At 33.2% G+C, this 17343-nt stretch overlaps 1 protein-coding gene across 4 annotated transcripts in view; it reads right to left on the bottom strand.

Moving 5' to 3' along the window:
• Positions 1 to 995: 995 nt before the first annotated feature.
• LOC125052332 (kinesin-like protein CG14535) overlaps positions 996 to 17343 on the bottom strand; it is a 255440-nt gene continuing 239092 nt past the window's right edge. For all 4 annotated transcript variants that reach the window (XM_047653106.1, XM_047653110.1, XM_047653108.1 and 1 more), the window contains 5 exons: positions 13769 to 13972; positions 7939 to 8032; positions 5592 to 5786; positions 4867 to 5082; positions 996 to 4478 (listed from right to left, as the gene is read on the bottom strand). In XM_047653106.1, the coding sequence (XP_047509062.1) occupies positions 1801 to 4478; positions 4867 to 5082; positions 5592 to 5786; positions 7939 to 8032; positions 13769 to 13972 (3387 nt within the window). In that variant the 3' untranslated portion in view covers positions 996 to 1800. The remainder of the gene's footprint in view (positions 4479 to 4866; positions 5083 to 5591; positions 5787 to 7938; positions 8033 to 13768; positions 13973 to 17343) is intronic.

The raw sequence follows: 17343 nt of genomic DNA, 5'->3' as shown, positions 1-17343 counted from the left end.
TTTTAATCAATTCTATTAATACTTATGAAGACGTTATGAATCCGGCTTAAGCTTTGTCCCGCAAACATAGCCTCAATAACGCTTAGCTTATCGCAGTCGATTTCCCACTTCAAATAGAGCAAAATCTCCGATAATCGTTATAAGCCAAGGAGCTGCCACTTTAACGAATTATCGGGAGATTTCCATGAAAAAAGTTGTCACCCTCGAAAAGAGGGTAAAACGCATTTGATAGCATGATTTTCCCGAGGCGAATGGAGAATGTTAAATTACAAGAGAAATGAAAGATAATAGGTCTGCACTGGGTTGAAGTTTGGTGCGGGGTAAAAAGTTTCTATCCCAATTCTTTGCCCCAAGGGTGCCAAAGTTTTAACGTTATGTATTCATCGTTTTATATTCAGTTCATTATACATTAACGGAGCGTCGTAATATTATTTTATAATACTGAGAATATCTGGCAAGATGTTTTCGTCAAAAAGAATTCTTTGTAAAACTATGTTTTACAAATTTGTCTATATATATTTTTCATGGGAGTTAGTAATTAAGTGTATGTTATAATTGTTTGTGTCTTTATCAATATTTGTAAACGTTGTCTGATGAATTGTGAACGTGTGTGTGCTTTGAGATACACACTTTTTTTACAAACATTTTTTTGAATGAAGGTGTTTTTACAATAATTAAATAAATTGTTATTGTGCTGGACAGAAACCGCTGATACTTCCTTGCTGACCGCGTCGCTCAGACATGAGCTGCCGATTAAAAAGAGATTGTGCTTACTTTGAAAGAATAGCAATAGAGATACGCTGTAGTAGTAACTTACTAAATAATCTTTTTCGTAAACCACCTATAGGGGAAATATTGATAATATAATTTAGCAAATATTATACGAAAAAACTTTCCCATAATGTTATAAAATCTACCGCAAATTTCTAATCGGTATCTCGTATATACCAGGTACGGTCTCGTGCATTCCAAAAGGTTTAAATAAAACGAGACGCTCAAGTTCATAGAACAGTTTATTTTGAACTAATACGAACGTATAGTAGAATTTACGATATATAATATTTATAATAATATGAATACAATTAACAGAACATTGACGTAAAGCAGTAACTAAGTTTAACATTTCATAAAGCCGTAGTGATTGCAATAGTTATGTACAGTCGGACGAGCCGCAATTAAAGCTACAATATGGCCATGACAACAGTCTTATCACTAAAACATAACAACATTCAATCCATTCACTTAAAAACGTAAGCATCATCCTAATTCTAAGGCCATAGATCCTATAAAACATTTTTCATTATTGATTACTAACACTAAATATAATCATATAAGACCAATGGAAATTATTAAGTGATTGGAAAAAATGTTAAATATTGTATAGAAAAGTCATGTCTCCTGATTTACGGAAGACTGAGGAAGACTCTAGATCTATTTACAATGTCAAAAGGCTTTAACAGTAGAAAATATAACAGAGAAAGTAGAAACATTATAAAAGTACAAAATGAGCAGAATACTATAGAGCCGTTCGATATTCGTTGTGTAACATAGTTAGATATATACATTTTGCCAATGTGGCAGGTAAGGTAAGTCACTAAGGTAGTCCTAAAATATTTTTCGGAGCAGAGCTAAAAGCTTTAAGGTTTACAAAAATACAATGGTAACATTATACATTCACCGCAAAGCTTTTATAGTCGTATAAATACGCGTATATCTAGAGTACAAAAGCAGTCTCCAGATTAAATTCGGTAACGTAGCTTAGTGATATAAGTTTTAGAGGAGAAATAGGCGCCGAGAACATTAAAAGTCACTGATTTCAGGATCGGTGTCAGCATATTTACATGTAAAAGGATTTCTAAGCCAAGAGCAAAACGATCGATCGCTGTGTTGCTTATACTTAGCTGTGGTATGTTTCTTTGCGTGTGCTCTCGCCACGGCAGCTCTTCGTGTTGGGTACGAATCTAATGATGACGCGTCAGAGTCTCTAGGAACTGAATCGTAACCTGATTCTGCTCTTCTTGATGTTCCGGCTGGACTGTGCTTGCCTGTTCTCGGAGTTGATTCGTGACCACTATCGTAACCGTCTTGTTTGGAACTAGCTATCACTCTAGCTACGCCCTTGTCCCCCTTCTCAGAACGTGGTTCGACCGTAACCGCAGGAGGTTTAACCTCCAAATGCAAATTTGATTTTAATTCCCGAAAAGTACTCGAAGGAGCACCATTTCCTGGTATTCGATTTTCTTCCCGAAGATTAGGATCAGAGGCACCATCTGGATGTCTTAGTGAAGCTATTCGAGCATCAGTGATGTCATTGCCTCTATATCTTTCAAATGGACCATAGCAGTCATTATGTGCTATTTCTAAATTTTGATATACTTCGCATTCACCAACAACACTACCCGGTCTCGACATTGTTCGTTTACAACTATCACAAATTTTATCACTTGGTCTGTACGCTGGCTCACTATACACAGACCCATCTGCGTGGTAATCATCCGTATCTCTAACATTACATAACGACATAGACTGAAACTGAGGTGCTATTCTCGTTGCTGCAAAACTATTTCCATCTGATAATTTTCTAGGACCATACATTTCTGTTAATTCAATGAGATCATCTATTCTTGATCTAGACGTAGGTAAACTGGCATGAGGGTTAATATCAGGATTTTCACCAAAAGTTTGAGCATAAAATTCCATAGTTTGCCTTAGATAAGCCTCATTTCTTATTTGGCGTTCAACTTCACTATATAATGACAGTGTGTCAGTAAATGTTGAGGCTACTGTTAGATTTTCTTGACTTAAAATTCTAAGTGGATGATCTTCATCATCATCACCTTCAAAGTTGGTAAGCCCCATACAAAATGCAATATCTTCTTCAGTTACTTGAAGACAGCAATCTTGCATAGGAACAGGCTCTAAAGGTTCTTCAACTTCAATTATTTCTAGTATTTCATCCTCATCATCAGCCGGGCCTTTACTCATTCCATGATGATCGATATCTCTACTGTGATTAGATACAATTTCATCTCCCATTCTCATTCTTTCTTTATATTTACTATCTAAACTTTCCATTGACACTTCTCTACTACTTAGGCTACTCGGCTGTATCAAAGGTAAAGCGGGGGGTATTTCTGCTAGTTCTTCACTATCATCATCTTCGTCTACTTCGCTTTTAGCTATCGATTTGGTTTGGCCAGATACTTTTTTAGACGATGTACTTGCATCAGGTGGACAAAAATTTTCTTCTTCTATGGCTATTGATTTTGAACCCGCTTTTAGCCCGGTTCTAATAGTAGACTCTTCTACATGAATGCGCCTTGAATCTTTAGTTGCTTCCATTCTATGAGTAGCTTCATTTTCATCCGGTAATTTTGAACTTGACTCTTTGGAAGGTTGTTGTGGTTTATGACTAGGGGAATTATGTCGAGATTTTTGTATTTGACAAGTTTGATTTTCAACCCACTTTCTTATCATGTTTTTCTTATGGTTGTCCATATAACCATACCCAATATTTTCACCAGTATAAGAGTTTAGTATTCCGAGTTGAAGTGACACAGAATTAACATTTGGTGGTATTGGTACTGATTCAAATTGTAATGGCAATTTTGATTCTTGCATAGGTCCGTCTATCCAAGTTTCTTTCTTATTTCCTTGAGTTTCTTTGATAATATTATGGCGAGCCTCTGCTAGTTTAGATTTAGAGATTCTGGGTCCATCGATCCATTGTTCGTCACTTGTACTTTTACCATCTTCTGCGTGTTTGGGCATTGCTTTTTTTATGGGTACAGCTTTTGGTATAGCTGTATGCAAAGGTGACGACTTCGGAGTATATGCAGATGGTAAAGCAGTTTTTAGCGGAGAAGATTTGGGAGTTGCATACAGTTTATGTACAGGACTTTTTTCTTCTACAACTTTTGATAAGGCCGATTTGTGTTTTTGATCTAAGATCGAGCCTCTTAACGTTTTGCTAAGGGAACTTTTGATATCCCCCGAGCTTATATGAGGAATATAGACAGGTGGATGCTCTCCATCGGTCGCATCGTCTAATGGGCCCACATATATAACTGTATCTGCTGATAGATCACTGCTTGATGGGTCAGGTTCACTACTGCTTGGCTTAGATGCATCCTCGCCAGAACTGCCGCCAGAGCCAGCATTATTATTTGAAGGATATTTAATTTTTCTACGACGCAGACGATGTACTCGGGATGCTAACTGCAATGTTGTCAACGTATCGGTGTAACTTTGTACATTTGGGGAAACATGTACTATCATAGCTGTGTGGCAAGTCAAGGAACCAAGACATTCCTTTAAGACGTGGGTTAGATTGTGATCTCGGTAGGGCAAATGTCGTTGGCCATTGAAAATTGCTAGTAGTATATTTCCTAAGCCAGATAAAGGTATCCCTCCGTTAGTTTTTCCGCGTTCTGAGTTTCCTAAGTCGATTAGATGTAATCGGCTTCGTCCTCCGGCAACTGTAAATAAAGAAAAATAGGTATTACTGAAAATCCTCTTGCCTGCGTAAAATATTATAAAGCCTTTGAAAATGTACTCTGCAGCTTTAGATTCTTATTAACAATCTCTATAATATCTAACGTACACTTAGTCATGAGGATCCTTATCACATACATCTACACATTTATAATGTTGATTAAGATTCCAACCGTAGTAATATTTACGAGGAACAAATGTATAATATAACAAAAGCGTTAAGATCTCTAATTTAAAATTAAATCACAATAAAATTTATATTATTAAAAGAGTCATCTATATAATATAACATAGAGGATACGATAATAATTTTGGTATTTTACGTTATGTCTATGAAGAAATCCTCAAAAGTACTTTTTAATTAAATACTACCTGCGCCTTTGCCGCCAACACTGTACTGGTAAACATGGAGAGTGTATAGTAGGTGGCTGTCTTTTCCTTCTTCTCTCGCACCACGAGTTTGAAGAGCTGCATCTAGGTAGAAAGCCGCTTTCTCAGCGCTGTGCACCCTTAACTCAGACTGGTTTTGTAAATGAGTCCCAAACAGCGGATCGTCACGAAGGTATACGCCTGGTGATTGTTCCGTATCTGTTGAAGATATAAAAAACATCAATATGACGGAATTCAGTTCTACTTAAATGTTTTCTAACTAAAACTGAATTAAGGACTACCTATTCCTGCACATGCTATTGAAATAATGAAAATAAATTTAACATTATTATTTAAAACAAACCAAGAAAAGTAACATCGGTTTCGCAACTATAGAAAAGAAAAGTTTAAAATATAGCCATATTTTTCCTTATCCAAGAAAAAGAGTATAAGTATATAAGAATGTAAGAATATGGTAATTTTACGTGATTTCGATATAGTACCAATCAATTAATACTTACTAGAATGTTTTCATAACGGACTATTTTTAATATTTAGAATATGGCTGTAAATACCAATGTATTAGAAATAATCAAAACAATTTAATTATTCTTGAAAAATCAGTCTTTAAAACAAAGGTACAGAATTGAGGTACTGATAACATTACTCGTCAGTATGTCGACGAACTTCAATTTGCAGTATAAAAGTAATTCGTAAATCAAACATACCGTTATGGTAAGGGGCCAACAAATCTCGAATTTGATTCGTGTTAGTGCATAACTCTACAGCGGATACGCGAACAGAAAATCGTGTCCCGCACTTGTGTCGTTGTTCAGCAATCCCCCTGAACAGCCAGGAAATGGCACAAGGGATCACTCCAAGGGAAGATGCGTCCGGTCGCCCCAACATTGTGTACGATTTGCCTAGAACAAATGATAAATATTATAAGAATAATAATATTAAACACGGACAAATCTGAACTTCGTCAAAGGTTCTATGTAAAGGAATCAAAATTGGTTAGCTTTTGAGATATTAGTAGCCACATTTTTGGATACTTGTATAAAATAGGTGACACTTATTAAAGTTCAACTTTTTTAAAATGACTTGTCTTTGTAAGCTTTTCTTATTGTTACGAAACTTACTAATCTAAGTTGCACAGTGTCTTAGCGAATGGCATAAGGTAAACCGCATGAAAGAGTAGATTTAAATTATACCAACACAAATATCGTTTGTTAAAATTTTAAAAACATATAAGTTATATAACAGTGCTACACGATCAAATACGCGTTTGATGAATCGTGAGGTTTGTATATATAAATCCCGGTAATTTATATTAAAATTAACAAAATTAATAAAATAATTAATTAGTCTTTGTGTGCCGTTTATAATGTAACGAAAAAAGTCGCGAGGAAAGCGAAATATTGTACATTTAAAAATTAACGCCTTATCACCGACTTGCCTATAATAAATTTATAAATGAAAATACGCAGATTTGTGTCTATTTGGAGCTTTATTGGGCCAACAAGTATCAATATTGCTCTAATAAATTTTTGTACGTCATTTAAAAAAATACAGACCTAACGCCTACATGGAATTACAACCCGCTTATTGTAATCAATAGAAAACAATGAACGCAGAAGACATTGTGAGGGATTACGGTTCTATATGCAAATTGAGTCGCGGCGAAAGTTGTGCGATGTGGCTGCTTATTTTCGGGATTGTCGTCCCACCGAGTGAATAATTAGGACCTCGTTTTAATTATTTCCAAGTTTAATTTTGAACAAATATCACGGAGTTATGGGATTTTCGCGCGGAATATTTGCTTTGCGGTTAATGTAAACTGTTCGTGGTAGGAAAGGTTTAAAGGCTATGCAGTTACCTCTGATATAAAAATATATTAAAGAAAATAACACAATAAATAAAAATTATAAGGGATGCAACGGGCGGCCTTATCGCTAACAAGCGATCTCTTCCAGGCAAACTTGAGAGAAAGAGAAAACCTAAAAAAAGAAATATTAAGAGTTAAGTGCAAGAAGTGCATAACCAAATGTTATATAAAAAAAATTATAGAACCTTAATCTAAAGTAATACAAAAAAATATTATATATAAATAATAATAAGGAATATCAATACACATTTTAGGAATAAATAATACATTTATTTAATTTTATATTATTAAATACGTATAAAAAATGTGTATATTTATTAAAATCAAAAACTACAATATTTTGTCTATTCAATGATGGTCTTAGAATTTATGACGAATATAAAAAATGCAACACTGCTAGCTTATACAGATTCGCCTTCCACAAAGTGCATATTGCATTAAAACATTTGCTAGAAACTTCCTGTAATATCACAATCTTAGCTCCAAGAATCTTTAGTGTAAAAGTTGGTAAGTTCTAAATTAGGTACAAGTAAGTTTAAATATTCAGTTTTGGTACTTGCAGTATTTATTAGACCACGGGCGCGCAAGTTTCCGCGAAGCATTTGCATGGAAATGGGGAACCCCGTCTTAATTGAAAGTTTGATAAATAAGAGCTTTGGTTAGCAGGTAAAAGTCATAATGTTTTGTGCTTAACATTATTGAAAATGTATTTAAAACCTGTTCTAAACATTAGTCATTAATGTAAGGATTTTGATGAATGAATTCGTGATTGCGTTCATCCGACTATCTAAGTCCACGAAAACAGTTCAGTAGATTTCCAAGAAAGAATAACTCAACGATGCTTTAAACACCTTATCTATTTAATTTAATGTTAATTTTTGCTAAGTAGCTTAAGGAGCGTTCAAGTATTACGTCACGCTTCGTCAAGATCCCCCCCCCCCTCATGTAACGCGTAACGTTTTTCTGTACCCAATGGAAAACGGCTTTATACCTAAACGTTACCATTATGTGGTGTAAAGTACTGGAAAGTTGAAAATAATATTAACAATAAGGCGTAATTCAATCCCCGCCCTGCATCGTAACATTTTACAAAAGGACCCCCCCCCCTCCCAAAATTCGTTACGTAATACTTGAACGCTCCCTTAGCACAATATTTGTATGGGCGCTGATAAGGATTTGATACCTACCCAAACCTGCATGTCCGAAGCAGAAGAGGCAACCGTCCGTTCCATTAATGACCGCGTGAATGACGTCGGTTAACGCGCTTGAACTTATTTCAATCTGTAACAAAAAACACTTAATTGAGTATTTGAAGTACGACGTTGTCACTTTCTGTCAAATTATGTTTACGCTGTGATAGATGCTCGTGCTTCACTTAAAAAGTGCGAAAATAATATGATATTGTTTTTTTGTCAGACGATACAGTCCATTCATTAATTAAAGTGTTAGTGATAATAATAATTAAAAAGCTATGTTAGTAGAATTAGGTAAACTCAGTTTTCTTAGGGAATTTGTGATTTACAAGTCATTAGACTGTTATATTTTGTAAGATTTAGTTGGAACGTAAACTATTTTAAACAATTTAAGTTCAGTTAATTAATAATCTCACTGACATAATGAAATAAAATAAAACAGTAGCGCTACAACTTTTTTAGGCAAGAAGGTGATCAGCCTCCTGTGGCGGACACGCCGTCGACGTTTTCGGTCTAGGGCAAGCCAGTTTTCTCACGATGTTTTCCTTCACCCTTCGAGCGAATGTTAAATGCGCACATAGACAGAAAGTCCATAGATGAACCTTCGGCCTCAGGGATGAGAGGCGCACGCTGAAGCCACTTGGCCAACACTGCTCTTTAATAAAGTTATATTAAAAACAATGAAATATGTGTTCTATTACGACATATTACCGAGATACCAGGCTTTTAAATATATCTGTAATCTAGTTTATATCTACGTAATATAATGATCGTTATGAAGGTAATGCTCATTCATTAGTATAATTAAGTACAACGTACAAAGATGTATGTGTAATGCATATTAAGCATTTATTTTATGACTGTTTATTGTGCACATTAATGATTTAATAGTAAACATAACGAGGCAGAAAATAGGCTAAATAAATCCGTAATGTCTTAAAGGGTGTTATTAAAATTAAAGCTAAAACGTTCGAAGTTTTCAGTATTTTTAAAAAATGTTGTTGGTTTCGGTACAAAGCAGACTTTTGTATATTGTTATAGGCAAATACGCGATCAGCTTTATTTACCTAACAAACCCGACCAGTTTATTGTTTTACCGCAAATCGAACTTAGGAATTCCCGGTTTTACGCCACGATGAATTTACCTTTAAAAACTAAAATATCTCTAAAATTATATCAAAACAAGCAGTGTATCATTTTTGATACTCGTAAAACATCCCAGATTTGATCCCCGTCATATAAGATGAAGTTATAGATATGTTAACATACATCCTGCCATACATCATGTGCCCTGTCAGGTGGCTTATGGGCTTATGCAGTGCATTGCGGTACATTTTTCACATTTATCCAATGAGGGTTTAACTAATCTATGGCGATTTTATTAAACCACGACAGGGGAAAAATTGCTCCTCTTAAATGTTCAATTTGTATCATTATTTAATTGATGTACACAATGCTAACTATAACCGATTTTGGACTAAATGTAATCGATTCGATCTACGGGAAATATAAGCAGGAATTAAAAGAACATTCAATATCTATGTCCAAGGCGACATTTAACAGTGGTTTATAAATATAATACTTAATATATATTTACTAGTATATCTCCAATTATAATAAATAATCTCTTTAATATAATTTGTTATAGCGCTAAAATATGTATTTGCAACTAAAAACATACAAAATTTCTGTAAGCAATTTCAATTATAACAGACATGCATATAATAAGAACAATCGTATCTTGTATTTTTTGTTTTTTATTTTTGTTATGTCACGTATGTTTTTGAATAAGGTAATAAAGTATAAATGAATAAATAAATATTTTTTTACCTATTTACACTTCTTTGCGTTCTTTATACGAGGCCAAAGGGTAACACAGATACTTGAAATAAAGTACAGTAAAGGTAATAATATTATTTGTATATCTTATAGAAAGTCATATAAAGTTTCATTAAACTCGTTATTTTTTGTTATAACTACTGTATCTGGTCACTATTTATGCAAACTTCGCCATTAAAGGCACGAAACTGTACAGAACTCGCCTAAAACCTTTTCGAAACATTATAGAGTGCCAAAGGCACCATGGGAGGAACTCATCGAATATTCCCGTCTACGGTCCCTTCACCCTTTTCCACAAAAGGAATCTTTAATAAGTGCTTCCACTCACACTGTTTTTCAATAAACAGGATCGCTGCTAATGATATTCGTGTACTCTCGAAGTACGATTGAGATGGAAGGTTACGATTTTTGTGCTTATGTTACGATATAAATGTATTTATTTATTTATTTATTTATTACAGAAATACATATATTAATCCTTACACATTATGCCAATACGATAATGTCGAGAAACATTAAATAAAATATAATAAAGTACATATATAATATTAAACACATAATATACACATTATCGCTACTGTGAATTAGCTCTGCGAATGTGTCGATAGTGTCGGAGACAGCATTAGAAATATATTGATTTTTATAAATACAGTACGGAAAATTTTATGTACACAATATTGCGTTAAGTATTATTTCGTTCTAAACCTATATTTTTTATACGTAAGTATGGAATTTATATTATACGAGTACGTCTTTGTTAATGCGATAATCACAAATTTAAATTCTTTTAGAATGTTTATTTATTATTGTTTTATATAATAATATATATGTCACCGTAAATTGTAAACACCGTTAGATTCTAGATATCTCGCGAGATTGTGAACTGTCGAAAGATCGTGTATTACTATTCGGTAGATTGTAATCTACCGAATAGTGACATATACATATAAAACACACATTTTGGAATACAAATTATATCTCCTATCTTTCTAAGTTTATTCAAAGAACAAAAGTATCCGGGACTTTCAAAGCTTAAAGTCGTATCTGAATAATTTTATCAACTTATAATATTAAAAACTTATAACAATTTCGTATAAATTTTTCCAAAGTTGCTCCGTTATCATGGCGTTGTCGCTGAGTTTACGAATTTCAACATAAAAATTCCCTACGAATTTCATGTTTAAATTGTTAAAAGGTCTGGCGTTTGGTATTGCTATTCAGAATCCACTGAATAACTAAAATGTTAGCATGCATTTTGTAGACGTCTTTTATGTTACATTTATTGTTTTATAATTGTGTTGGGCAAATATCAACCTTTGAATAGAACAAGTTATAAAGCGATACAGTCCATTGTTTCAAGCTTTTATTTGTGAATTTTTATTATGAATATACAATTATGATATCTGTATCTTTCATTGTTACACTGTTAGTTTATTTTATCGAAAAGTGTAACAGCCAGTTAAGCTAAAAAAAAAAGAGCATTCAAGTGTGAGCGTTCTTAATGTTCTCAAAGTTAAAACAAACAAAAACCACAGCAAAAAAGTTCAAATTAGATTATGTGAAGGATCAGATCTACGGCCAATTACTAAGTGTATTAACAGCGACCTCTGTAGGCAGATGATCACAATTTAAGTTACTTAAAGAAGAACTGTTAACTTTATACAGAAGTAAAGGTTTAATAGCTATAAAAAAAACGGGCCTAAGTTGTTAAACTGTTTTCCTCAATCACCGTGCGAACAAGTCATAACTAATACATATATAAAAATAGAATTCCATTAGTTACCGTGAATCAAACTCACGGTCACGTTTGAGAGAACCAATAAGTATATATCTAGTAGCATTCATTGCAGACACATGTTTCACAATTGAGCTAGGCGCGCACAGCCATTAATACGCCATAATCCAAATAATCCTAGCCGCCGCATTAGCCACTTACTATAGCTTAATTTGTAGCTGTTATTGCTAATTCCAATTCGGTTTGTTTATTGGTTGGTTTTACTATGACTTGGATTATTATATAATTTTTTAATGTGTTTGAAATCAATATTACGAAAAGGAAAAAACCAGTGGGTACGCGGTCTATTAAACCTGTTATACCTGTTTCGTTACATTTTGTTTTTTCTAATAAGCATGTGTGTCAGCCTTGAGTGCCTGACAAACGCCGTCGACTTTTTGAACCTTGCGACCTCTGGAATGACAGTCGTAGCTGAAGCCACCAGGCCAACATTGCTCTTGCAAAAAGGAATATTGAAATGAATCGTATTAATTTTTAAAGGATTGAAATTTTTTATTCTAGTACGTGTGTACATTCAATAATTTATTTTAAGTATCTTTTAGTATTATTTTTAATATTTTATTCGAAATACTTATCAAATTAATTCAAAAAATATTATATACAAGTGCGCTTATTTGCACAGGCAAACAAAAGCCACAGGTTTAGTGACTTCAAATTTTTAAAGTATCGTAAAGTATATCAGTGTAATATATTTAACGTTAAAATACGATAAAATCTACTTTAACAATAGTACAATGCCTGTATATCAGTTTTACATCGGTTTGGGTTCTAGCCAAAAATTGTAGACGAGATTGTAGCGTGTACGATTAAAATACACTATTTTAATTAATCTCTTACCCCAGTTCAGATAAAACTTCATTGCGAAGAATATATAAGATATTCTATATATTTTTTTTATATATATTTTATACATATTATATTATATAGGTATATTTATTTTCATAAACAGAAGTATAATATAACTGTCACTTCCTTATGTCCTAAGTTTAAGTTTTTGTGAGAAAATAAATAAATAAATAAATAAATATATATTTGTATTTTTTTTCTAATCTAGTTTGTTTTTTACTTTTAATGTTTAAGTTATTTTCTTTTCATCATTGTAATGTTTCCCTTTAAATGTTGTGCACACTTGTTGTTGATGCACATGCATGTATCTTGTTTTCTATGTTACCTATGTGTTCTCTGTAAGTGTTTGTATGTGTGCCGTTAGTGTGCCTTTTAAAATAAATAATATTCAAATTATTTATTTTGAATAATTTGAAGTATTAATCTGTAGGACTTTTTTACAAAACTACTTTTATAAAAGAGTATCGTTTTCCTATCTTAATAAATAATAATGTTAATTACCACAAAGAAAATATAATGCGGTAATTTTCACACATGTTAACCGTTTTTGCCAAATAATATTTTTTAATTCTTTAGGGAGACTTTTGTTAGTAAGGTCAAAACTAGTTGTTAGTAAGTGCTACGCCGTAGTAAATGTACCACGATTTTCGTCCTACGTAATCTGCTACGAGATTTAGTTTGACGTTTAGAAGTAATATTTAAAATTATTTTCTACTCTTAACCACTTCCACTCCACGTTTGAAAATAAAACTGTTCTACTTTCCTCATAATTATTCAATTAATAACACTGACTAATTCACCTCTTAAAGCATTATGAAGGTGCTTAAATTGTTTTGAAGGAAAATTTTAATGAACTCGTCCCATCACTAATTGAAAACGCTTATACATAATGCGAGGGTTTATTAAATTTGAACAATTTCTGATAATTGTTTTTGCTGCCAATAAATATTATTTAGAGTAAGACTTAATTTTAACTCTATAAGTAAGATAACCGCTCTCTTTATTATGATGCCTATAGATAAAGATTTTTAATGTCGCAGATAACAACTTGACATTACAAAGATTTCACTGGAAAGACCATTACTTTAAAGACCACAGTACTTTATAAGAAACATCATTGATCCGTTTTTAGTTCAAACTATACGTAAAATTAAATAGTTAACGTTATAGAATAGTAACGATTTATTGTTATGAAAAACTGAATCATTTTTGGTGCTAAATGTATATAATAGAAAACCTATGTTTTGCTGTATCTGTGTGTGGATTTGGTAACAGCAAACAAAACAATATATAAATAAAAAATAATGATTTGGATTGCTAAGCGTAAGTACGAATATATCTTACTTGTGAGTCATCTTGTGAGAAGATAGCATCAAAAGCGAACATCTTAGGTGCTGCCACGCCCACTTTTCGGTCCTCTGGTGCACTGGCACCTGGTGCTGTCTCACATAGTGTTACTTGCTTCTTGCGCTTGTCAAGTGAAAAGGTCTGTGTGCCACTTGTGAATGGGCCTTCGCCAGATGCACCAACTCTTAACATTACTTTCACCTGAAACAAGAAACACATAATTAACATACACATAAAGACATTCCCTTAGATTTCCATATAATTTAAATCAATTGTAAAATATGTGTGTAATGTAAATTGGTAGTTTTTGGCCGAAACCTTACTCGCGTTTATCTTAATTTGTATATTTTTTTAATTTCCCTATGATTATTTTTTAGTCAAATGTTAATCTATAATCTTCTATATCTTATTATATAAATTAATTATAATTAGCAGTTCCTCGTACAGATGGAACAAACACATTATAAGTAATATCCGTAATAAATTTAGCATGAGATAAAAAGTCTCCTTAGGCATTGTAATATAATTTACTCAATTAAATACTTAGACAATAATTAATTACAGTACAAGTGGCTCTTAAGAAAATCTGTCTCAACCCCTAACTATAATTAAAATAGTTAAGCACTCGAAGTGATTAGTTACATAATTCGCGTGTGTAATGAGACAGGAATTAATTACGCCTGTCTTGTTATGAAGTTTATGGGGTGTATTGTTCCTACATACTGATGCTTTGATTTAAATTCAACTCGTTTACACTAAATTGTGTGCCTCGTTTTGCCTTGTGCCATTGTTTTGTAAGGACTACATATGTTTTTCAAGACGCTTAGAGAATAACGGTTTCATAAGTAAATATTATTTTTATTACTCATGTCTATAAACATCAATGTCTTGAACTTTAAACTAAAGAAAATCTTCAAATATATAATTAAATATTAAAATCTAAGCTTTTTTTAGTAGCTGGAGTTAAAATTAATGTTGAATGTCCGCAGTCCTATTATAATTCACTCTATGACGAGTTGATACAATAAGCCCTCAGACGAGTAGAGCTCTAAAGCCGACGTCACTGTTCTGACAGGAGCGCCGATTTTGCACTGTCATAATATAGCGCTGGGTCTGTGGTAAATGTATTGATAGGAATACCTATATTAAAAATTATGTATATGTCACCCATACATAGAATATGTTTAAATAAAGTGTGATGAGAATAAACTATGCAATATTAAATTGCTATTCGTTTTTAATAAAAGAACTTTGAAAATTTTGGAAAAGTTAAACACGTACGTGAGCAGCGTTTGCCTAGCTCTCATCCCTGAGGTCGTAGGTTCGACCCCGGTGGTGTACCAATGAACTTTAATACTATGTGCGCATTAAACATTCGCTCGAACGGTGAAGAAAAACATTGTGACGAAACTAACATATCTTAGACCCAAAAAGTCGACGGCGTGTGTCAGGCGCATGAGGCTTACCTACTTGCCTATTAGATTGAAAAATGATCATGAAACAGATTCAGAAATCTGAGGTTTAGACCTAGAGGTTGTAGCGCCACTGATTTATTTATTTTTATTTTTAAAATCGTACGTAAATGTTTTAACAGAACATTAACACTAAGCTCAATGCTGTATGAAATCAAGTAGCTAGTTTTATTTTCACAAAAACATCACCTACATAATTATCTTTATAATTTTCTTACAGACCTTTACCAAACGCAATTAATTAATTGCTTTTAGGTTGTCACTTCATCCAGAAAAACCAGTAGCGTAATAATCGGACAATACAGAATTACAGTCGTATCATAAACTGAATTATTCGGAATTACTAGATAATTGAAGTGTACTGAATTAACGTAATAACTGAATTGTAAAGCAAGACACGTTTCAAGTTAGCATGCATGGCACGAGTGCCGCAATTACTTGATTGGGTTATGGAGGACTGAAAGAAAACGCTTCAAAAAGTTGGCGATAAACTTGAACGATAAACGGGATTTATAAATACAGACATTGTTTGGTTGTGTGGCGAAGCTTAAAAGGTTTAGAGTTTATATAATACTAGCAGACCGGCCAAGCGTTGCTGTGGCTAAGGTTTTAGTTATATTACATAGTAGTAACCTATTCAAGGGAAACGATAGGAGAACACCAGTCATGGGGACCACCATGCTTTTTTGGTGGTAATGCCATTAAATTGTCGCTTATTTGAAACATTGGTACTTTCAACACAGCGCCATCTGTTAGAATTGTGACTATCAAATAATATACAAATATTTTGCAATAAAATAATATTGCGGGTATACATTGAGATGTAAGCTATCCTATCTTTTAAGTTAGATCAAACTGCACACGGTGTGCAAATTTGATTGAAATCGGTTTGGTAGTTTAGGAGTCCATAGCGGACAAACAACGTGACACGTAATTTATATATATTAAGATAAGATACGTTTATATGGTGGTTCGAGTACTGTTGGTCTAGTGATTTCAGCGTGCGACTCTCATCCCTCAGGTCTCAGAGTTGATCCCCGGTTATGCACTAGTTGACTTTCTGTCTATGTGCGCGTACACTCGTTGATAGAATTAAGGAAAACGTCCTCATACCGTAGATCCAAAAATCGTCGACGGAAGTAGAAAAAACAAATGATCACGAATTAGATACAGAAATCTGAGGTCACGGTCTAGAAGGGTGTAGCGTTACTGTTTTTTTTTTAATTTCATAATTTACATCGATAGAGTGTAGGACCTGCTGCAGGTGAAAGCTAATTGGCGGGAGGTGGCCCAGGACAGGGAGCGGTGGAAGTGTCTCGTTTCGGAGGACTTTTTGGGTCGCAAAATCTATTGTATCTATATAGATAACATAGACGCTAACTATACTATATATATTTATAGTATTGGTTAGTAAATAATCTAATCTTAACTATAGCTCATTTAAGTTGCACGTTGTTTCACAAAACCAACATTAACTTTCCATTCGGTGTCGAGACCCTTGGTCCGTGGGGTCCTAGCGTTTTAAGGCTTTTTAAAGAAATTTCAAAAAGGTTAGTCGACATCACAGGAGACCGAAGATCTGGCAGCTACCTCGGACAAAGAATTAGTCTAGCAATTCAAAGGGGGAACGCTGCCAGTATCTTCGGAACCTTGCCTAAAGGGACTCCTTTTAATGATATATTTTAGTTTATGTTAAGTTTCGTTATTTATTTCAATGTATATTATTTTATTATTATTAGTTTATGTTTATAAGTTTAATTTTTAAATATTGACGTTCATAATTATAGTAACTAATATAATATATTTATGGTTGTATTTTTAAACCTTCTGGTCATAGTATAATATAGTTCTACTATAAATGGCATTGTGGCGAATAATTCCAGGAAATCATCTAAACTAAAGAATTTTAAAATTCCTAGCTTTAGTTCCAGAGATTCGTTTAACTAAAAAAAGTCCTTATTTATAAAAATGAAGATTTTAGTTGAAGTTTAATAGTGAGAATAAATTTGTAACAAATAAAATAATGACTATTATTACATTGAGATTAATGTGTTTATGTAAAGGCTCTCGTAATTTTTTTGACAAATAACAAACCAGGTG

The sequence above is a fragment of the Pieris napi genome, chromosome 9 (assembly GCF_905475465.1).
Source record: "Pieris napi chromosome 9, ilPieNapi1.2, whole genome shotgun sequence".
In the NCBI taxonomy this organism is placed as follows: domain Eukaryota; kingdom Metazoa; phylum Arthropoda; class Insecta; order Lepidoptera; family Pieridae; genus Pieris; species Pieris napi.
Note: the sequence above shows the minus strand (reverse complement) of the source record. Positions and strands in the feature narration are given on the sequence as shown.